This window comes from Apteryx mantelli, chromosome 5 (genome assembly GCF_036417845.1).
Source record: "Apteryx mantelli isolate bAptMan1 chromosome 5, bAptMan1.hap1, whole genome shotgun sequence".
In the NCBI taxonomy this organism is placed as follows: Eukaryota; Metazoa; Chordata; class Aves; order Apterygiformes; family Apterygidae; genus Apteryx; species Apteryx mantelli.
Genome location: NC_089982.1, coordinates 52,160,109 through 52,183,921, shown reverse-complemented (window position 1 = coordinate 52,183,921; position 23,813 = coordinate 52,160,109). Strand labels below are relative to the sequence as shown.

General features: G+C 38.2%; 1 protein-coding gene across 4 annotated transcripts in view; it reads left to right on the top strand.

Moving 5' to 3' along the window:
• Window positions 1–92: 92 nt before the first annotated feature.
• Window positions 93–23,813, top strand: part of MTNR1A (melatonin receptor 1A) — a 66,140-nt gene continuing 42,419 nt past the window's right edge. The window contains exons 1-3 of one of the 4 annotated variants that reach the window (XR_010884277.1): window positions 338–416; window positions 2,110–3,281; window positions 5,195–5,381. Coding sequence is in view for 1 of the 4 variants with exons in the window: in XM_067297140.1 (XP_067153241.1) it covers window positions 218–416 (199 nt within the window). In the remaining 3 variants the exon portion in view is untranslated. Of the gene's footprint in view, window positions 417–2,109; window positions 3,282–5,194; window positions 5,496–23,813 lie in introns of those variants that run through there. The other 3 variants (XR_010884276.1, XR_010884278.1, XM_067297140.1) reach the window with 3 other exon arrangements.

The following is a 23,813-nucleotide window of genomic DNA, read 5'->3' as shown; positions in this document are numbered from 1 at the left end:
ATATCCCGCCGTGGCACATGCACGCTTCGGGGAAACTTCCAAGCCCGAGCGGCGGCCGTGGGCGGCGCGCCCGCTCCCCGCGGTGTCGCCAGCCCGCCCGAGGGCAGGCAGAGCGGCGGCAGCGGGAGCCTGCGGCCGGGCCCCCCGCGAGAGGGAGCCCCGCGGCCGGGCTCCGCCCTGGCATGCGGGGAGCGTGAGCCGGCGGCGGGGCAGGAGGATGAGAGCGAACGGCAGCGAGCTGAACGACTCCGTCCTCCCGCGGGACCCGCCGGGCGAGGGAGCAGGCGCGGCGCGCCGCCCTCCCTGGGTCACCTCCACCCTGGCCGTCATCCTCATCTTCACCATCGTGGTGGACCTGCTGGGCAACCTCCTGGTGATCCTCTCCGTGTACCGGAACAAGAAGCTGCGGAACGCGGGTAAGAGCCGCCGCCCGCCCCTACCCCCCCCGGCCGGTGTCCCCGCGGCGGGGCAGGCGGCGGCAAAGGGCGCGCTCGGGCGGCGGAGCGCTGCGCCCTCCCGTCTGCGCGTAAAACTTCGCCCGGGCTCCCAACTCCAGGCTGCGCCCTGTCCGGGGCATCGCGGGCTGGCCGTCACAGGCTGTGACAGGTGCCGCGGGCTTCATGTTTCATGCTAAATCGGTGATCGAGCGGGCAGGGGTATTTTTAGCAACTGCCACCGAATCGTGGTGCTATTTTTAGCTCTTGCTCAGTCCCACCTAGCAGAAAAGAAAGAAACCTCGCAAGCCTTATTTAGGAGTGAAATTAAACACGGTACTGGGGGTGCTGCTGTGACATACAGTGTGTGCCTGTGCATGCTAGAGGCTATTCTACAGATTCATTTCCTCTGAGTTAAATAGAAGTGTCTCCAACAGTAAATCCTGTGGTTGGAGCTTCAAATTAAGCCAAACATTAACTTATAGCCATTGCAAGATTCAGAATAAACAAAGACACTCTATTCATTTTCTTTGTTCACTTCCTACTTGCTATTTAGGTCTTTCAGGGATTGGAAACATCCGACAGAGAAACAGATTTAGGCAAGTTCTAAAAAAAGTGTGATTTTGACAGGATAGAATCTGTCATGGTCTACTGAGTAAATCCCTCTTAGTTTATGGATTATTGGTTTGCCAGACAGGAACTTCTTCAGATTCATTCTGCTTTATCATCTCAGACCAGCTGCTGTGCACGTGTACCAAATCTGTGCACTCAAAACCCCATGCATCTTTCACTGAAAAAAATATGGGAGCATGTGAAGGGAGCTGCCGTGTTAATGAAAGCAGAACTCTCGGGTTTTTTACTCCATGATAATTAAGAGATGTTGCTTTCATTTTTTTTCATGATTAGCTGTCAGATTCTTTGTTTTAACACCACTAACCTCCAATAGTTAGTCATTTAAAACTCATCTGAGAGGCAACTCCAGCCCTGGCTTTGCTATAAACTAGCACAGTAAGACAGCTAGTGTTGGACTCCAGTAAACAGCGCCACGGTTACTTTTCTAAGGTTAAGGCGGGTAATTCAAAAGGATTATGGTTTTTATTTTTATTCAGTCATAGTGGAATGCCAACACACAGGATCAAAATGAAGACAAACTGATTTTTTTTTTCCTTCTGTGATTGCCACTGATCTAAAAGCTATATTCTCCTCTCAGTTTTTTTGATACAAATACTTTCACTAAGGCCGGTAAGGTTATGTAGTGCATCTCCCCAGAATTCAAGTCAGCTCTTGACCACCCTTACTCCATCACATAGATCTTTCTTTTCATCCTGGATTCTTTTGATGAGAAGTTTTTATATGGAGGGAGAAAGGATCCCTCCATATAAAGGAAGAGAATAGGCATATTATTGGGGTTACTCTAGGGGAAAGGGTGATATCTCCTCCCCCTAGTTAATAAAAATACACTTCAGCTCTTCTGTGGGAAGTTCATAATGCAGACATTTCTGGTAACAAGTTTGAACAAAATGTGGTGATTGGTGTGTGTTTTCTGGAAACAACTGAATTACTGAGTTCTCTGTGTGTGTATATTTTCTCTACTGCAGATCTCACATAATCCCTCTTGAATCCCCACACATGCTCACTCTCATTGCATTTCTCATTCTTGCCTTTTCCCTCACAGTGGCTGTTAAGAACTGCAGCAAACTGGCAACAGTTATCTACTACAGCTAGGAGAACAGAGCATTCTTCTGCACTTTTTTCCAGACTGGAACATGAAGTAGATACAGTTCTATTCTCTGAAATCAAGAATTAATTAAAAGTAGTAGGTACTTGGTACATGATGGAAATAGCTTATAGTCCATTTTAGGGAAAAATAGTAAAAGTAACTTTTAAAGTTCTTAAGGAGGTAGATTAAGTCTTCTGTCCTCTACAGATAAATCTACGTATTTTTAGTACACAGATAAAAGGAAACTTTGGAAAGAAAATAATAAGCCTCATAAAATGGTATGCAAGCTGTTTTTGACTAATCCCATGAAAAACTACGCTTATGCATAACTCTACTTATGTGAGCAGCACCATTAAACTTGGCATTGCATTCAGAGGGGTTACCCAGGTGAGTAAAATTATGAATAAGTATTTAGAAGATCCTGGCCCAATATCATTGAATATGGGGAGGAAAGAACTTCCTAAACTGTTTTCAATAATTCAGGCTATTTAGGAAGAGATTATTTTGAAAATACTGACTTATACATACAATTCAATTATAATTTGTTAATTATAAAGACAGTTAAAACTTTTTACAGAGCTGTAATAAAGAAACTTCTGATTTTACAACAACTGTATTAATAACACTTTGCTGGCACATTTATTGAGGAAAAAAGACACAGGATGAAAATTCCACTGGAAAAGGTCAGGGAGGAACAGAAGATACCTCCTGAAGAAAATGTATCTCACTGAAGACTTCCTTCCTTGCAAAAGAGGACTAACAGATATAAGGAATACTTAACACTTTACCAAAAAGGTGGATTTAGTGGGGGAAAATATCTTTCATCTGTCGTACTCACTCTTATTTAAGTATTTTTGGAAGATAACTACAAATCGAACCTGTGGACTTTTTTATGGTTAAAGTGCATTGGGGCATAGTAGGAAGGCCTAGACACCTTCTCAACAAGTGGTGTAACCTTCCTGACAGTCAGAAGGTTAGTAAAAGACACTGATCAAAGCAGAGGAGTCAGTATCTCAAAGAAGTTTGTCTCAGCAAGCGAGGAGTGTCTGATACTACAGACTCCTTCATAGTCACAGGCGTGGCTTCAGTAGATGCTCTTCTAGACACAGAAGCCGATGATGCAACTGGTAGGATCCTCTTTTATTTAATGTACTTGACTTGTAATAAGTTTCATAGTTATGGTCTATTTTTTAATGGTGACTTTATATTCTAACAGGCACCTGATACCAGTTCAGTCCTGATGCAAACTGCTGCAATTTAATGCTGGTCTACACAAAGACTGAATTTGGTTTATGATGTCTGTGGTCTTTTAACTTTGAACAAAAATTAAAGGGAAACATTCAAGGCATAAGGATTTTAAAACCCATATTTTGACAATATATTCATGCATCTTAAACTTTAAATTGATGCACTCTTTAATAACACTCATCTTAAAAGAAAGGTGTAAATCATTTTAATGTGTTCCATTTTCCATTGCTAATATTCATAGAAGAGAAATAATAAGGTAATTCAACAAAAGTTCCACTCTGAAAAGGTAAAATGACTAGCCTTAGGAAAGGTGGATTAGAGAAATACTTGTAGTTTTTGCAACATCAGGTGAAGTTTTTACTTGTTCATCATTGGATTAGAGCATCTCAGGAAATAGAAAAAAGAGATCGTTAGAAGTGGTTTATGTAATATTACACATTCCTATCACTGATTGTTAGTATCCTTATGCCTTCATTGTTACCCACACCAAGAAAACAATGCATCAAGAACATGGTTAAGGGACCAGTCATAAGTCTTTGTTGTTGACTATAAAGATTAGTTTATCACTTAAGTTAAAATGTAAGGGGAAGAGTCAACACACAACTGCCATTTTGGTCACAGGGGATTTGGGGTACTCAAGGATTGCAGGAGTGGACCCTTCTTAAGGTCAGTGAAGAAAGCTGTCTTGAGCACTATTATCCCGCTTGTTCTTTCTCTTCCTTTTGAAACCGTTCTCTTGGCCCAGTGGGTTGCTTTTTCCTGGCCACTTTATGCAAGCCTGTATGACAGGAGGGGCCTCCAGGAGGCCAGAGGAGAGCCCCATCAGTCTCACCCTCATCTTCTGTGCCTGTCAGAAGGCATCCTCTTGTCTGCTGACACCTGACAGCTCAGGCACTGGTGCCATGCTGGTAACTAGCACCTGCTACCTCAGGGCAGAAAGCTGCATTCACCCACTTCTCACCCATCTCTGTTCTATGCTAGTCTCCTGCACATGGATACATTTGGCTTTTTTGTACTTTTTCCCCAGTTTCCCATGTCCCTGGCCTTCTGTTGCTACAACTCTTGTGCTTTTGTTATTAGTGAAGAAGCCAGACAAGAAGTCTGACATTGCTGAGGCTCCAGGGCCCCAAGAACAGCAAGATACTATTAACTTCAGTAGGACTGCATGCATGCTTAAATTTAAGCATGCATGCAGCTACTTTTGTGAATGAGGCAGCAATGAAAAAGGGAGAAAACTATGTCTATATGCTAAATCTGCCTCAGCTGCACTAGAAACAAACAGGTCTGTAAAGACAGCTCTGAGTACTCAAAAGAATGAGCTTGAAAGTAATCCCTGAGCAAAGCCTGTAAGATCAGTGAACTCACTGCTGGAAGAACTAAGGAGAACAGCTACTTAGTACTATTTTTTTGATGTACTATTAACAAATGCTGGATAGCATTGCAGAATTGGGGGATGGGATATCAGTGAGAACTTTTTGTAGGCTTTTCAAAATTGACTGGTTTTTATTTGTTAAAAATGATATACTTTGAGCAGCATAAGAATCTGGTTGGTGAAGAGTGTTCCTCTTGGTGTATTTTCTAGAATATAAATTTTGAACATAGGATTGGAACCCTCTTTTAATAATCAGATTGAAGATCTCATCAGCCTTTTCAGAATGATTGTTCTTGATGATCTGTTTTGGTTTTTTGTTTTAAAACATTTTTTAATAGAGTATTTAATATTATCCTTTTATCTAATAAATGAAACTCCTATTGTGGATTCAGACTAACAGAAACATTGTTTTTATTACAGGTGATCCTTGGACTTCTTTTTATGTCCAGAGAGAAAATGGGTTGCCTGAGAAATGTGTGACTCAAGGGAGATAACCTACAGAAGATCAAGTTGTAGCAGATAAAGTCAGGGTTCTGATGAAAACTGAGATGTTGATGACAATGAACATTGGTATTTCAGACATGAGTAACTTCAGGTATTAAAAATGGTAAGCCAAATGGGAGAGGGGAAAATGTCTAGTGGATATATTGAACTTTGCCAATTGTTGAACAGAATTGAGCATAAAAATGCATTGTTTTAAATAAAGCTGTTCCTCAGACTGGTTTTGATGAATAATTTACTGAATCAAAAGTTTATTCAAAAACTTGTTTAAATGGCACCGTTCTGTCAATGACCAAAGGTAGAGATGAACACTTCAAATAATACTCCATTTTTTACTAATATGTCTGTCAAACCCAACTACTCCTATTCCATCCGAAAACTTCTGCATTCTGAAGTCTTTAGAGGCAGTGCTTCTAGTTTGCTCCTGCCAACAGACATTGGTACTGATAGGTTATACTACTTGCTGTGTCTTTTTAGATTATTTTTTGGAGTTCTCCCTTTCTTCATTAAGATTTTCTCATCTTTTCAGGTCTTTTCACTAGCAATTTCCCCTGATCTGCTTCTCCTACTCTCATCCCTTTTCTACTTCTTGTTAGCTGCTTTCCCACCCTGTTACAGCATAGATACTTCACGTGTTTCTAGAACAAGGAATCAGCAGCAAATCTAGTTTTCCCATGACTAAAGTGCTACCAAGAACAGGAATCCAATGTTAATATGACAATGTCCAACCTGTTTGTACAAGGAGGCTTGCTTTCCTAGGGCAGTAAAAATTGTGCAATGTCAATTCAGTGCTATGCATCACAGTTTAGCTTTGCAACTAAAAAGGGATTGCCACCCTTGCTGTTAGCAGTTTTTTCTTCTACTCGCATTAGTCAGAGCTGTCTCAAATCCTGGATTAACCTTCCACTCCTGAGAAATGATTGCCAGCCTCTTCAGGAGGACAAGTGGTACTAACAGAATTATTTAGCATATAAGAGAACATGTATTTTGTTAATGTTTTAATGTTTGGTTATTTAATGAACAAATAAACATGTATTTAACATGTAGTTAAATAATGCTTGAGACTGTAGTAAAAAATCTGCTATTAAAGAAGTACTCCTTCAAAATTTAGCCCTTCTGAAGTCTGCAACGATAGGCAGTATTACAATAGAGCAGGATCATCTAGGTTCCTACCTTACATGATTATCTCATTATCCTCTTCCCAGAGGAAGAGGGTAGCTTATTCTCTTCATTTTATAAATGATCTAATACAGTACCAGGTTGCATATAGTTACAGATGCCTTTTGAAGAATAGTTACTATCTTACTGATGATCATAACTATGCAAGATAAGAGTTGCATTTTTACGTACTTGAATTAGGGACTTCGGTTAGATTGGGGTTGGTGGGGGGGGTGCCCCCCCCCATCATGGAGGACTTCTAATCTTTTTCCATTGCTCGGGTTCTGGGAAAGTCCTTTAAGACTTCATTCAGACTCTTCAATTATCCCTTACTCCCAAGGTCCCTGTTCTCTGAAACAATATTAATTACAAGCAGCTGCTATCAAGCACTGCTGTGAGTGACCACTGGAGTTTTCCATTCAAATACATTGCAAGCACCTGGCAAGGTATATGGATGGTCCCAGATAAAATATTTTATTTTTCTGTCCCCACCCTTAAACAGGCTATTTCAGCTACTTTTGCTATGTCAGTTGAACAGGTTATGTAATCCAGAAGATGAAGTCTAGTTATTTTTCTGTTTAGACCTGTAGAAAATCTATTCTACATTTTGCCCCAAGTGATGCTGAAATAAAACATCTGTATGCATCTTATCACTTTGGCTTTGCTTTTGGGGTGCGCAGGCAAGGTTAACAAAATTCATTGCTTTTTAGGGAGAAGTTACTAAGCAAATGTACTCTGCCCCCATCCTAAAACAGGCAAGCTCAATGAGCCTAGTAAGGTTACAGCACAACTGTCCAATACTGTGTTAGTCAGCCAGATAAGACATCTTGTCTGCTGACTCTGTAGCTATTGGTCAAGTGATGAATGGCCAGGAGTATGATGTTCAGCCATGAAAATCAGTATCCTGTCAGACCCTAGAAAAGTTTCAGTGGATTTTTTCATTGTTGTTGTTTGCTTTTGAGGGAAGATTCATGAATATTTTCTTCCCGCGTGGTAGTAAGTATGGGCTTAATTTGATTCCTGTCTTCTAGATCGAGCGACAAAAGAAGTTTTCTACTTTTTAATCTTACTTAAAATTAAGGACACATTTATTTCCCTGTCTGTGTTGGGGTGCAAAGAAATGTTTTCATTATCAAGGTGAAAGAGTATTCTTACCCCAATACAGTTCAGGTGTGGACAGCTTCATGTTAGAGATATTGAAAGAAAGGGTCTTCTTTACATGAATTTTCCTCATTAACTACCACTATTTGGCCCTTCAGTCAAACATCACAAACCACTCATGAAGTGATGAACTGCAATGACTTTTTAGCCTCTTTCAGTACTACTCAGATTTTTTTTTTTTTCTTGAGTAACAGTATCCACAGGCTTATTTTGGAATACTGGATATCATTGTTGAAAATTTGGGAGTGGTGAATAAGAAGAACCAGTGTTTGCATAAATGTGAATGAACCAGTTATTTCAGTTGTATTTTTTGTTTTGGATGAAGAATTAATAGCCTATAAATAAAAAAAGTCCTAACAGTTTGTCTATTTTGCATTCATATGTTCTGACTTAATTACAGTAATTATTTACATTAAAGATACGTCTTCAGATTATCTCTGGCTGTGTAATACTGGCATCTACTTTCTCTAAGTATTGTAATGCAATTACCTAACATGCAAGTTCACATAATTATGACTTACTAAAGAAACTCAGGTTTTCTCCCACATTTCTATTACCCCCATGTTACATCTCCCAGTCTTTACTGAATCTCTCTGTTGCTGAATCAGCTGTCACTTAGAAAAAAAGACTGACAAGGACCTTCTGGATCAAGTCCAGTCCCCAGGTGTAACAGGCATTCATACAAATCCTTTCAGAATCAGTCTACACCTTGAGATTTTTTTTTTTTCCTTCCGTTCTTATCCAGGTCAAGAAGGTTATTCTCATTGCTTAAACATATTTCAGGTCAGTTTATTATACTCTTTTGCTTTTGTACCACCACTGTCCTTTAGCATAAACTGCTGATCTTACTCAATTCCTAATTGAGTAAACAGTAAAAGCATCTTCTCTTAGGTGTTATTTTGCTAGTCCAAAAAAGTCAAATATCAAACTCTATTAGTCTATTGACAAGATAACCTTTCCCCTTTTGAGATTGGTGCTCTCCCCTTAGGAGTGCCTCAGCTCTAGAACATACCTTCCCTAAAAGCAAAATCCTGGTTGTAGTAAAATCAATAGTAAAACTTTTACCAAGGTCCAGGACAGTCTCCTTTAATTTTTCATAGGTGCAACACTTGCCTAATAATAGGGCTACTATACTGCTAACAGCCTTAAACCCAAAGTGCTGTAGGCAGAGAGGTTTCTACTGTAACTTTACTTCTTGTACCTGACCTCAACTTGAAATCCAAAGACATAGGCTACGTTTATCTCTGTCTTTCTCTGTGGTAAGATGAGAGACCACCTTTAAATCTATTGCTACTCTGGACACCACCTTTAGGCATGGTATCTGGTGAAATCCCTAATGTTCCTAATATCAAGGGATTCATCGCATACTTTAAGAACTCTGATGTCAGAACCAGGATTATTGTTAGAGCACTGATTTCCTTGCAAAAAAGTTGACAGCAGATGAGGGTCACTGTACCCTCTGTAAGTGTCTGATGTGTATAACCTGAGGTGAGTGCATGATGGAAAGTCAGTTACATTTCATATACAGTAGACAGGCAAACTATTGAGTCTAAGAATCAGTATTTCAAGAACACTCCTGGGAATAAAGAAAACCAAAGGACCATCTACTACTGCAATGCTGTCCTGTCTAACTCCTTTGTTTTGTTTTTAATGAATGGATTTTTTGCTACTTGGGTTTGCTTGCACTTGAGTTGTCTGGTCAGATAACATCATTTTATCCTTGACATTATCTTTGTTCTTCTCTGCTTTCTAGAAACTCATAGTTCTATAATAAGCAGAATAAATAAGCAGAATAATAAGCAAAATAATACAATAAGCACAATATATTAAGCATAATAATATATAAGCATATAATATATAAAGCAGAATAATAATAAGCAGAATAAATTTCAGAACTGGGGCTGTTTCTATAGCCTCATTGCACAGATCATCTACTGGTTCTGTTGCCAAATACACCACCATCGTATATATTTATGGATGTTATTTTTGAAATTTCTCTTATCTGACTACCTCCCACCACTACCTTTTCAGCTCTCTTCTTTTCTTTTTCTTGTCTAATGAACCATACTGTTGGGAATCTCATAAACCCATTTTATTCTTCACTGATGATACAACACACTTCAATACCTAAGTTACTGAAGGTTTTCTTAGCATTGGCTGTGTCTTGATTTTGGGATATAGAGCAGCACTGCTGTTACACACACACATTCATATTAAGGCATACATAAATCTTACAGTTCTTTGTCATGCTGCACAAAGTACTTGCAGCAAAGGTTCTTCGAGTTCAAGGTATTTTTCACTTGTTTGACAAATTTATGGATATAGATGCATTTAAAAACATTTTCTTTGATTATTTTGGTCTTTTTATGGAAAAATACCTCCCCCACCCTTTTTTTCTAATGATGCATCCACTGACAAATTGCAACTCATTTTTGTTTATTGCTTGTGAATATATACACTTGCTCTAGAAATTAGGATATCTCATATGTGGGAGAACAATATTCAGCGTGTCTGATAGGGAGGAGGGACAGTAGTGTCTCCCCAACTTTCCTCTACCTAGACACAGGTGGTAGGTTTAGCTCATAGTATAAATTAGAACAGTTCAATGTTTCTAAAATTCACGCTTATTTAACTGGCTCCCATAGGGAACTTTGTATTGGTGAATGCCACCAGAACACAGCTTTCACTGGCCAAGCTCATTCTAACTATCCCACATGTAACCATTAAAGGCTGTAGAGCTAACATAGTTATTACCATCTGGCTGGGTAAGCCTGCTTTTCATCTACTTTGTATACTGATAAGTACTGAGAAGAGAACAGATCCAAGTTTTGTGTCTAAGCATATGTCAAATAACTAAAGCAGAGCTCAAAATGTATTCATATTTTCTTGCACTTTCCTGCAGCAAAGGTTTTCAAACACTGTTTTTAGCAAATAAGCGGGCATCTCTTTTGCAGTTTCTCTTAGAAATCTATGCTCACCCTGCTCCAGTTCTTTCATCTCTCTTCCTGACTCCTTTTTCTCTTGTCCATTCAGCATACTGGGAATCTCTGCAGTGCCTGGTAAGATTGTTGACTGTGAACATTTTGTTGGTTGCTGGAAACCTGTCTTGATTTTCATTGCTTTTATGGCATAATACTTCCTGTATTTATAGACTGCCTCCTGCCACAGCATTTTGCTTCTGCCTCATTTAGCCACCTTTGTTCAATTATTTTTGGATGGTTCTAGGAATTTGTCCTGGTTCTGTTCATCACATGTTTGTACTTTTTCCTTGGACAAGCCACACCCACAAAGTATTACGCTGAAGGTGGCAGGAAGACGACCACTCCTGTGTTGAAGAATGACTTTGCACTATCCTTGTTAAATTGTTTTCTCCTGAAGTAAATTAGGTGATTTTTCTTTTCCTTGCATTTTTCCACTGAGGATAGATCTGTCAGGTTTCCTCCGAAAGGCTGTTGTTTTAGTGTTGTTTTTGACTTGGACCTTTCCTTTATGGGATCCATTATGCATTCTGTGAAACTGTTTTTCATACTCTCTATGGGATATAAAATATGAGGTGTAGAATATGGGATATAGAATACTGAGATGCTGCATTGTTCTTAGCAGTATTACAAATAATAGCATTTTAAAAGGGCATTGTGTGCTTCTTTTGCAATTATTCCTGGTAAGAACTTCTAATGAATATTTAGTGACAATCTAGAGAAGACTGTACAGGTGCACAAAGCTTGCACTTGCATCTTGTTCATAGAGCTGGAAACATTCATTACCTAAAATGTGCCCCAAAGATATGGCTGAATCTGACATGTGTAAGTGCGAAAGTCTGAATGTAAAAAAGAAGCAAATAAGCTAAGTGGAAGCAGCCTAGTGGAGGTGGAATTTGCAGTCTACTTTTTGTAGGTATTTGTTCTGTACTGGGGTACAGAACATTTGTCACAATACTGATGAATCCCTTCGTTGTAAGTGTTTTTAGCAGGTCCTCCTTTCTCACTTTTCTCAAGCCATTGCTGTAACAAGGCAGAATGCTGCCAGAATGCCAGCTGGAGTCAGGCTGCCTGAGCATGCTTTTCTTGTACAGAGAGAACTTGATAGACTAACACCAGAGCAGTGAATTGATTTCTAAGATATTTTGCTTATATTCAGAGCTTCACATTAGTTCCTGCCACTAGCAACTAATGTCAGGATCTTCAAGATTAATACAAACTGTAATTCTGTGTGCGAGCGGGGGCCTTAGGGCTGTGCTATTAACCTTTGCCATGGTGAATTCACCCTACTTACGATTCTTCCATTTCTAGATGTATTCCTGAGTCTATTAACCAAAAAAGATTTTTCTGAAGTTCGTGTTTTTTAAGGGAGGCTATCAACTGTTATAAATGTATAATGTTCTGGAATGCCCCTAGCCCCTCAAACAATTTCAGACACTGCATAACTAGATTTATTTCGGTAATGGATGCATTTGTGCAGAGCATGCCTGGTTTAGCATGTTTATATATGTTTAGCAACATATAAGCTTTTCAGCCTCAGGGGCATTGTAGACCTTTCCAAGAAAAAGTATTAATAACTGTCCTTATTCTAGGCCATTGCTTCCACTAAAGTCATCCCACCTCTGGATTCTTTTTTAATTCCTTCACACTATATGAGCACAGACTCAGACTACCTTATCCAAGGGAGACCTGTTATGTCTATTAAATGAATAACTGTAATAATGTAATACATTAGGTTCAATCTCATTATAAAGTTTGAGAGATAAATTCTCTAAATACAGTGTAGAATTCTATGTTTCTTTGAACTCCAGTCATTACATGCGATTTCTTCTATTCTGTAGTACTTTAGAGTTGAATTTATCTTTTTGGGTACGTTGTCTACTCTGAACATGGCAGATCGTGATCCCCACTTCCACATTTGTGACCCATTACTTTAAAAGCTGTGTCTGTATACAGACTCAGCTGTATGAACTGTTGCATATATTCTGTATACAGAATTACATATATTCATATTTGACTCTCCAGTTTGATTCTACCCTTGATGCTTTAAGTCATCTATGAGTCCATCAGTATGCAATTCAGACTTGATCTTCCTTCCTCTTTCTTAAAATTCTTTTTATATAGTTTGTGAAATTCTGAAAATGTACCTTGCATTCAAAAAGAAAACTCTCGAATTTTTATCCCATATATCTTTCCTTACAAATGCCATTTGTTCACAAATTTTTATTCAGATAATATATAGTCCTTTAGAAAGTGCAGAACACCTTCAAACATTAGCTTGAAATGACCTGTGTAATTAGATTTTCTTTCATGATCATGTTCTGAGATAATTTCCTACTTAAGTTTGCACAGCTGCTTTTGGATGAGATGACACAATGAAGATAAACATTAAGGATGTTGTTCTTACTTTTTTTGGAGTTGCTCCAAAAACATACCATTTTGAGAGGCATCAATTAGATGGCAAAACTAGTAGAGCTGATTAGACTATGATTCACCTGATCTGCTGGGTTCCACTACAGTACAATCTTTTCAGTATAGGTAGAATTAAAAATATGCTATTTCAGTCTCTCAGCTGTCTAAATTTATTATGTTGTCTGCCTTGGAAAATGCTGCTGTTTCTAATTTTCACATTTTGGAGAAAATTATTGAGAAAACTACTGAGAAGATTACTAAGAAAATTAATGGCAAAATAGCCCAGGGGACAATTCAGTTCTTTAAGTATCTTATCTCCATTTACCTCTCTTTTGATCTAGGTACGTCATGAAGATCATTGTATTAGACATATCAGTTGATTACTAGTGACACAAAGTTCAAAAGCCCACGTGGATTCTTTTAGCTCTGTCAGCCCCTTTGACCATATGGTTTTATTGACTTCTCTGCCTCATACTCCCAAGCTTCAGTAAAAATATAGCTTTTGGACATTTCCGCTATTTGTGACTCAAATGATAGTTCAGATAATGCCTAATGTGCCCTAGGGTGCATTTTCTCTCATTTCTTGCTCTGGTGTCAAAATTTTATGCGGCTTCTTGCAGGGTTGGCCCTAAATTCTACATTTTCCCAAGTGAAATAGATGTTGCCATCACTTCCACTACGTTTACATAGCTTTCTATGCTGTTAAAATCAGAAACTTCACAGAAGATACTGGACTCTGATGAAAGCAGGACATGGACTTCAGTTGCATTTTTTCTCCTTGTTAAGATTGCCGACATCAATGAAGTTAACGTTATTTTAAGTGTACATATGTGAAATAAGTAACCAGCCCCTCAGTTTGGCCAAAACCATACTGTACTGGCTGAGAAAGTTTATAGTGCTTCTTATTTACAGACAGCTTTATCTGTTTTCTTGTCAGACCAGCATGTGTGATGACTGTTCAGAAGACTGCAGGTTATCAGAGAACAGCATGCCTAATACTCGGTCTAGATAAAATGGAAGTGGTTATACAGGACTGGTGGAGGGATCTTTGGAGTATGACAGAAAAGTTTTCTGCCTGTTGCAATCTATAACTACAAAAGTTGCCTCCACTTCATACAAGAGGCTAGCAATTTGGAGACCCTATTAGTTACTTTCTTGTTTCTGGCATCATAGTATTAACAATATTTTAAAAACAGCTAAACTGTCATCACAATACTAGGCCTTCACAACCTTTGATTCACATTTAGGTTTTTACAAGTGAACTTTGATATTTTCAAAGTCAAATCCTACTTGCAGAGACCAAATGTAGGAAGCATTAGAAATTAGACTTGGCAAAGCAGAATGGAGTAGCACCTTAGGGTAAAAGAATGCATTAGACACATTCTTCAGTAAGTTTTCAGAAACACAGACCTTTCTAGGGTCAACTTACCGAATTTATTGAGCTCTACAAAATCCTTTAAAGCTATCTCAATAATCATATTTCTCATAGTTGTATTCTCTAGTGCCTGAAGTCAGTTCAGCTGACACCTCTTGATTTAAATGTGCGGTACTTAGTGGGAATAAAGAAATAAAACATCTTTGAGTACCATTTTGCAACACTTGTAGTCTCAAAATATATGTTTTTGTGTGTATCTATCTGATGAGATCTTCTCCTAGAGTCGTGAAAAACAACTGTGAAAAATCCCAGAAATGTATCATCATATTGATCCTTTATATGGCTCATCCGCCAAGCTGGAAATAGTAGAGCCATATGAGCTATGTGAGTAACTTCCAGGAGTAGCAGATTGTCATCAACATCTGAATGGAACAAGACATTTGTCTTGTTATCTTTCACAGAAATACCTGCTGACATTAGAGAGGTATGGAAACTGAAATTTTTAGTTCCATTCCAGGCTTCAGAAGAGAGAGAATATATGACATTTTTTGCTCACTTGTTCTTATCGCCTTACTGATTTTTTTGGCCCTTCTCTTTCAAGCTTATATATTCTAGTCTTTTCTTTCTCAGTTCCAACCTCCTTGTCTTAATTTTGATGTTAACTTCTCAGGCCTCTTTTCTCAGTAACCTTTGGGCTCAGTCTCCTCCTCCTTCCTGCCTTTCTCAAGACTTCCCTATTTTGCTATGCCTTGTTTCAGTTTTCTTGCACTGCAAGTTCAAATGTACTATTTTAAGCTCTCTTTGTCCTTAGTCCTCTAGTTAGTCCCAGGTCCTCAGCCCTGACTGTTCGTCCTGTCTGTCCCTTTCCAAACACTTCTGTAACCCACAGAATCACACAACTGCTAAGGTTGGAAGGGACCTCTGAAGGCCATCTAGTCCAACCCCCCTGCTCAAAGCAGGGTCAGCTAAAACACGTCGCTCAGGATACTGTCCAATCTGGTTTTGAACATCTCCAGGCGTGGAGACTCCACAAGCTCTCTGGGCAACCTGTTCCAGTGCTCAGTCACCCTCACAGTAAAAAAAGGTTCTTTTGTTTAAACAGAATTTCCTGTTCTGTTTCCTGTTTCAGTTTGTGCCTGTTGCCTCTTGTCCTGTCACTGGGCACCCCTGAGAAGAGTCCGGTTCCATCTGCTTTACTCCCTCCCTCCACTATTTTTAAACATTGATAAGATCCCCCTGAGCCTGAACAGTGCCAGTGCTCTCAGCCTTTCCGCATGTGACAGATGCTCCAGTCCCTTAATCATTTTTGTGGCCCTTCACTGGGCTTGCTCCAGTATGTCCATGTCTCTCCTGTCCTGGGGAGCCCAGAACTGCACCCACCACTCCAGGAGTATCTCACCAGGGCTGAGTAGAGAAGGTTCACCCCCTTCAACTTGCTGGCAGTGCTCTTCCTCATGCAGCCCAAGAGGCCGTTGGCCACCTTTGCCGCAAGGGCACATTGCTGTCTCATGTTCATCTTCTTGTCCTCCAGGACTTCCAGGTCCTTCTTTGCAAAGCTGCTTTCCAGCTGATCAGCCCCCAGCTTACACTGTGTATGGGGTTATGACACTGCAGGTGTATGACTTTGCATTTGCCTTTGATGAACTTCATGAGGCTTCTGCTCCTCCAGCCTGTTGAGGGGCTGAGGTCCCTCTGAATGGCAACACAGCCCTCTGGTGTATCAACCACACCTCCCAGTTTTGTATAATCTGCAGAAAGTTTTCCTGATTTCAGTTCTGGTGCCTACTCCATACCAGCCTAGTGCAGTTGGTAGTAATAATGTATGGGGAAGAGCATCTGCCCCCTCTTCCTGATCATGGGCTGGATCATGATTCTTGCGGAGATGCAGCTTTGCTTGCTTAATAACATTTTAAGAAGATGGAACATACAGATTGAAAACAGAATCTGTAAAAGATTTTAGCTCTTAAATATTGAAGAAATGTTTGTAAGATTGAAGTTCTTCCCTTACAGCCTGACTAGTAAATTTTTCTGATAAAATACTACTAACATACTTTATTTTCTGAAGAAGAATAAACCAAGAGTAAACTTTTTTTCAGCAAAATATTTTTATTTTAACAACGCTGGTTGCCTTATTGACCTAACAGGAAACATACCCATGCTTAAGATGGAGAAAGAGGTAGTTAGAAAATCATATCTAAGAGAATGACGTGGTAAATAGTGATACAAGTCCAATTTATAAATAACACAGAAAGAAAGTTGTATCAAGACTTATTAGATAAACTGGAGAAACAGGGAAGAAAAAAGCCTTTTTTGCTTCATCAGCAAAAGAATTTGAGCTGAACACATGGAATATGAAATAAAAGGCAGTAAGAAATTAGTTATCAGACAGCAAATAGTTCTATTAAGTAGCTAGAATGAATATATTTTAAAAGGTGTATGGGGATTAATGACTGATAGAAATATTAGCTTGCTAGACAAACCAAAAATTTTCAGCTGATATTTAATAAATCATTATCTAACATGTCTGAAAGAAAATGTTTCATCCCACCTTCGATATTTTCAAAATTTCATAATTACCTACTAAATGTTATGAAATATTGGAAGGGGGACATACATTATGAAAGAGAGATTTTAAAGCTTTGAGGTTGAATGTAGACTTATAACTAGAGCTACACGTAGAAGATGTCACCATCTTTTATGCCGACACAAAATGATCACAGTTATGTGAAAAGGATTTTGCAGACATGATATGAGGCTACTTTGTCTTCTAGTTGCCAGATGATGCATCAGGATAACACATTTTGCTATTTATCACTTGAGATCTCAGATTTAGTTTAATTCAAAGGAAATGAATTTACAATGCCTGTATGCTTCCCGGTAGCTGACTGAAAACAGTCTGGCATGACTCAAGCACAGGCTTCATGAACTCCAGCAGAGACAAAATTTGAGTGTTTTTCAGGTATTTTACACACTGGCAAAATCATCTATAAAAATTCTACAGTGCTCCATGGTCTATGACTACTCAAACTGTACTAGAAGTTCCCCATCAGATTTTAAACCTCATTAGTATGTATCGTTAGACATATTAATGATAACTTAAACTTTTTCTTCCATCAATCAATTTGCAAAGGAAACGTTAGCAATGCTTTCTCATTAGAATAAGACATTGAGTCAATGATGTTCAGTTCTATTACAATTGTATTAGCCAGGATAGCCCTGTCAAATTTGTCAGCTATCCTTTCTTTAGGTGATATTTTTAACTTCACTAGAAAGCCTCCAGATTATCAGCCACCACTTATAGTATCTATCAGTCTAGTGGGCCAAAGAAGCATGGTTTGAATGAGGGGTGTTTAGAAACTAACAGTTCATCTGCCTAAGGGAGGCAAAGGTCACATTGAAGTGATTCAATAATAATGGGATAATCTATCCTGTTGCGATAGCTTTACTTGCTTTTATGACTGCTGAGTACATAGAAGAGAACATTTTATGTGATCAAGTTAGAAGATTAAAGAAAATTGTTCTAGTTGGTAGTTGCACAGGGATTAGAGGCATTTGGAGCTGTTTTTCAGCTTGTCACTCCTCTAACATTGCATTCTATTTTTAGCCTCAAAGAGATGAGTGGAGCCAATAGTGAACATTTCAATTAATATACAGACAGATATGATGGAAGAAGATGCTTTCTGATCAGTTCAAAGTTCTTATTCTGAAGAAAATATATCATGTTTCTGTCTTACATTTTGCTAATAGCTGAGGTATCAATATCATAGTACCACATTTGTGTTTCATGAAACACATGAAACAATACTTCAAGAACACTCGAAATCTTCTTGGCTCAAACACTGCAAAACTTATTCAAGCAAAATCATCACTACCACACCAGAGAATCTCACTCAAATAAGGGTTGGAAAAATAAGCCTATTTTAGATAAAGTTTACAAAGTTTCTTTTATTCCCAGAATAGCTATGAAAATCCAATTGAAGCATGATTGTAATTCCCATCCCCACCACAAAGTTTATCCAGTTTTACCTTTTCATGTGATATAGCTGATAAGATTTCACTGATGGGAACAATAACAAAAAAACTGGGATGAACAGCACCTTTGAAAGTCATATTTGAAATAATAAATCAGTTCTAGAAATAGCATGGAGTTACTCAGTTGCTTTGTGTATATGGCTTCATTCACTTTCTGGAACATTTAATTGGGACAATCAGGTAGGTTTAGCTCATAGTTGCCTTTGAATAGCATGTTCCTCTGAATGCTTTAAAAAAACTAATAATATTGACTTTTTATGTTCTTCTCTCAAAATGTGTAGGGACACTTTTATGGTAAGAAATTCAGGTCTCCTTTAGTGTACAATGAGCCCATAAAGTTGTTTATGCCCTTTCAAACAAGTTGAAATACCAGCCAAGTGTCACTATGTGCGTGTGGAAATTCTACTGACAGCTACAGAGTTGTCCCAGAGTAAGGGCATGGCATAGCTTTAAAATCACTACCAGAAAAGCTAGTAATGTTTGTTACTATAATTACGGTCTTTGCCACATAAACTGCTGATATTAAAAACTTCTAAAAAGTTTCTGTTGTGCTGACACTGTTATGCGTATTACCTTGATGTTAATTTTAACAGAAAAGAATGATTTTGACTTAAAAGTAATCATCATAGAATTAACGTTCTTTTTACATTAAAATATCAGTCTAAGACTAGCAGGCAAATGGTCTCTCTCTCATAAAAGCAACAGCAAATCAAACAAACTCCAGAAAAATTCCTCTCCCTGAAGAAATTGCGGTTCCTAAATGGCAAAGCTGAGGTCCCACAGAGCAAACCACAAATCAAGCTGCTGTTTTGACTCACAGATTTGTTAACAGAGCTGTAAACTATAAACAGATATTTTCTAAAAAACATAGGGGTAGTCCCTCCACTGATATTCTAAAATTGTTTGAAATAGGATAAATAATGTGTCAAAATGGCAGAAGGATCTGTCCAGTGAAGGGTAAACCACAGTGGACAGATTCATCTCTTTGCCAATGTTTGCACAGGCTCAGGGTCAGGATGGAAATACTTTATGCATCTTTTCAAAAGCGAGGTGAAACTTCCTACGAGCTTCTCAAATACCTTACAAAATTCAAAGATGAACTGATACTTCACTCTCTCCTAAAGTGGATGTCAGGAAAGTGCTAAAGAACCAAGAATATTTATTTGAAATTCTCCTTCAGTTTTGGGTTCATCCCAGAATGTCCTGTGCTCAAGAGATTCAAGGTTTGATCACATGGGGTCTGCACCAGCAGATGATTCTGTTGTAGGGGTACTTCTCAGATAGGGAGGGATAAAGTGGCCTATGAGCAGTGCTTTAATAGGTCCTAAATTAATTGTTAGAAAATGTGCAAAATTAGACTACGTATCCTTTTTTATTTTCCCTTTGAACTAAACATAACATTACATACTCGGATTTGGAGAAACATCATAACTCTTAAGTTTGGGCTGAATAAAGCCTTTTCTTCTTAAGTTTTTTGATCAATTACTTTTCTGTGTTGTGAGCTGGTTTTACTTCATTTTCAAAATGCTGTTTTAAATATCAGCAAAGTGATAAGCTCCCTCTCTCTTCATGTATGTGTGTGTGCATACATATATAAATATTCATATATATATTCATATACAAATCTATTTATTTATGGCAGTGTTTCCTGAATCATAGAAGGACAGATTCTGTTGACTAATGAAGGATCTGAATTCTGGAATCACATGTCCTTTACTTATAACAGAAGTACAAATACCTAGGTTTATCCTCTAACCCTTGTTTAAATGCACTGTAAACAGTGATTAATGGCTACTTGTATAAATGGGTGTTTACAGTTTTAGAATTTCAGAGATTGACAAGAGGATGTATAAACTCAATTCATTTACTGGACTGAAAAATCTCTTAAATAAGCAAGAAAGAAGTTATGTGGAGACACTGTTTAGAAATGTACCATGAAATAAACAGAAAATTAGAATATTAAGTACTAAAATAATACTCCACCATGTGAAAAATGCTGCTAAGCATGCATGTTTAGTATGCTCAGTTACATGAAAAGCTGCTTAAAATTTCTTAATGGTCTTTAGTCATATTCCCTACAGAGCTCACAGCAGTTACTATTAACACAATGCATTTGATCCTATCTATGCATATACATAGGTACTTTAGATATCCAAATAAGCCTTTAGCAAATAAGAGAAAAAGTCACTTTTAGACCAAAGTTGTTTTTCATTTATGCCTTACCTTTCTTAATTTTTCTTCAGTGTCAAACTCATAGATATAGAAAGTGAAAACCTTTCTTCTCATGAGCTTTATCCAAAACTTAAGTAAATTCACAGAAGGCATCCCTCTGACTTCAGTATTTTGAGTATATTCACAATACATTTTTCCAAATTGTCTACATTTTGGGAAATTCAGAAATTTTCTTTCATATATGTCTTGTTATCTGCTAACTCTTTATCATTCATGAAATCTCAGCTAGAACCTGAGATATTCATAATGTTAAAATAACTTGACAGCCCCCTATTTCATTCTCAAAAACATTTTGTCAGCAGTTCTAATTGTGTTTCTCAGGTGAATCAATAAATTTCCTGCACAAAGCACATAGTCTACATTAAAATATTCAAGAAATATGTTTCTCTTAGTATTTCACTTTTTTTCTTGCACTTTTACAAGCCAAGACCTAAATTAATTTATATCATTCAGATAATGATCTGAACTTGTTACAGGATAACTCTCAACTTCGAAGACCCTGTTACCACAATAGTCTACAGCTGTTGAACTCCCTAATCACTAAGCTAGCGATTAAAAAAAAAAAGGTGGTGTCCCTTTCCATACTGTTTCCATTTAGGTACCAATCCTGGGGATGCTAGAACTCAAGGGTCCTCCAGCAATGTAGATCTTTTCAGATCTTAATGGAGTTTGGGTATGAGCCAAAGTCAAGTTGGTCAGCCCTACCAATATTAAACATAGTAGATAGAAGTAGAAAGTAGATTCCCACAAAAAAGCTTATTACATCATGCTAGGTTTAGTTACCTCTGGAGCTAAGAAGTTGTTGAAAGAAGGGTCTGCAACATTTCTACTTGCAGGACAGGTGTGTAGAATGGAAGCTCAGTAAACATCAATCACTAAAGTTATTTTGTAGGTCTACTCAAGCTTCTGGTCAGCTGATTCTGTGGTTTGCTTGCTCTTCAGTTTATTTTTTATGCTATTTACTTTTTCTGGAAAGATGAACTAGTTCCTCTGTGTCAAATGCCAGGGGAATTTCAAGTACTGCCAATAGTACTTGGTACAGTTCTTTAATCCTGGGTAAGCTACACGTTCCTTGTGCACAAACAAGGAGTGTCTGTCTCTTCCCCAATGGAACTTCCGCAAAAGAAAAGAGGAAGTCAGAGCATCTTGCTGCTAATATATGAAATACAATGAATGAAGGAAAAATCTGTTGAAGGGGAAAAATGAGAGTTGATGGGGAAAAAATGATGTCCGATGCTCACTTGTTTTAGTATATGTGTTTGCCAAAGAAGAGCTGCTCAAAACTGGAGAGAGGAATGTATGCTCGTATTTTGTAAAAAGTGCTTACCCTAACACTGAAGACTTCAGAAATCCTTTTCTTTTTCATGCTAATCTAGCTTCTTTTGTGACTTCTGCAACAGTTTGCTTGGATGGCATGTTTTCAATGCACAGATCCAGATATTGCAGTTCAAAAGTTTATAATGACCTATAACAAAATAATTTTCAGTGGAAATCCCTACAGAACTCAGGGAAGAGCATGCAGCCTAGAATATCATTCTCTGCTGTTTTGTGCCATATGTTTTTATGTTTTATAGCTGGATATCCCCCAAATTTATCTTCAAATGAATGGCACTACTGTATGGAAAATCCTAAAGTAACCTGGTTTAAAAGGTGGACTCTGTGATCTCCCCCCAAAAGAAGCAAGTGTCTCTTATCTTTGACATAGACAAAAGGCAGAATTTGGACAGAAGCCAGACATAGGAATGATTTAGCTGACATCACACCGATTTTGGAGAGCTTTGTCTCCTTTGGAGATGAAGTATCAGAGTCACCACAAAACAGAGTCTTTCACAGCAACATAAACATGTTATCAGATGTTTGCATATGCAAACAAAGTGCACAGGGATTATAATCTTGGGTTTGGGGGGCTTTTTTGTGTGTGTGTATTTAGTATGACACATATCTGTTAAAAACTAGCTGATTAATGAGCTTTTTAAGCCTTAGTGTTCAAACACAGGCCCTCTTAAAAATATCAGAGAACATCTTCAACATTTTTTATCTTTGCTTGATCTTAGTTCAAATCTGCTTTAATCACAAAGGAAGTTAACTGTACCTGATTTAGATTTTATCAAACTGAAAGTTAAGTCAATAAAGACTGTAGTAACAAACTCATCTATTCCAGCATGCAGCTATGTCTCTGTATTTCATATGGTTAGAACTACTCCATGTTTTTTTGACATACACACATGCACATCTGTGTTAAACCAAACTTTTCTGCTTACTGGTAAATTTTTGTTGAAACCTATTCTTTAGTGAAGCACATAATATGTAGTTGCCTGTAAGATCAATTGCTTCATGAAACCAGTGAAGATAATGTTATAAATCTTTTTAGGACAATTTTTAATATCACTGATTACTATTTTGCTAACGTAACTAATTCACGCAGCACTTCACTACTTTATGTATCTTTTTATAATAATTGCACACAGGTTACTGCACACAATGTGCAATAAAAAGTAGATCCTGCCCCACAAAATGTACAATGTAAGTACAATGCTATAAGCTCATGAGAGATTTACAAATAACAGAACTAGTTTAAGAAGAGGTAAGGTGCAAAGTACGTTTTCATAGATGCCCACTCTCCAGAGTACAAGTGAGTGTGAAGCTTCCCAGTCTATCCCTCCTGAGGACTGAATCTTAGATAGCAGCCCATTTGAGAAGATCACTTACTGTTTTTACATGAAGTTTCTCAAGAGTCATCTTAAAAGGCGCACACAGTCATCATTTCTTTAGCATTTACTCTCCAACAAAAGCCTTTACATGGGCAGCTCCTTCTGATCACATGGTATCTGATGCATAATACTTTCCTGGTTAGCTTAGGAGACTAACCTGAGACTAACTCATTGAGTTAGTGAGAAGGGAGGAGAGGGGAAGTAGGGACATAGATATGAGGACAGGGTCTGAAAGACAGGAAGAATGATAAGAAAGTGGTATGAAGTAATTCATGGTAAATTGTATTAGCTATCTCACCCACATCAGGTATTTAAGGTCTGCAAATGGACAGTTACTGAAGAGCAGCTGACTTTCTGTAAATTCTACCCTGAGGCAACTGGTTTGTGTGTTCTTACCGTAACAGCGTGTCAGTGGTTTCCTGGCTTACCAACTGCATTAGCAGTGAAAGGACTGCCTGATGTTCAGGATGAGAAATGAT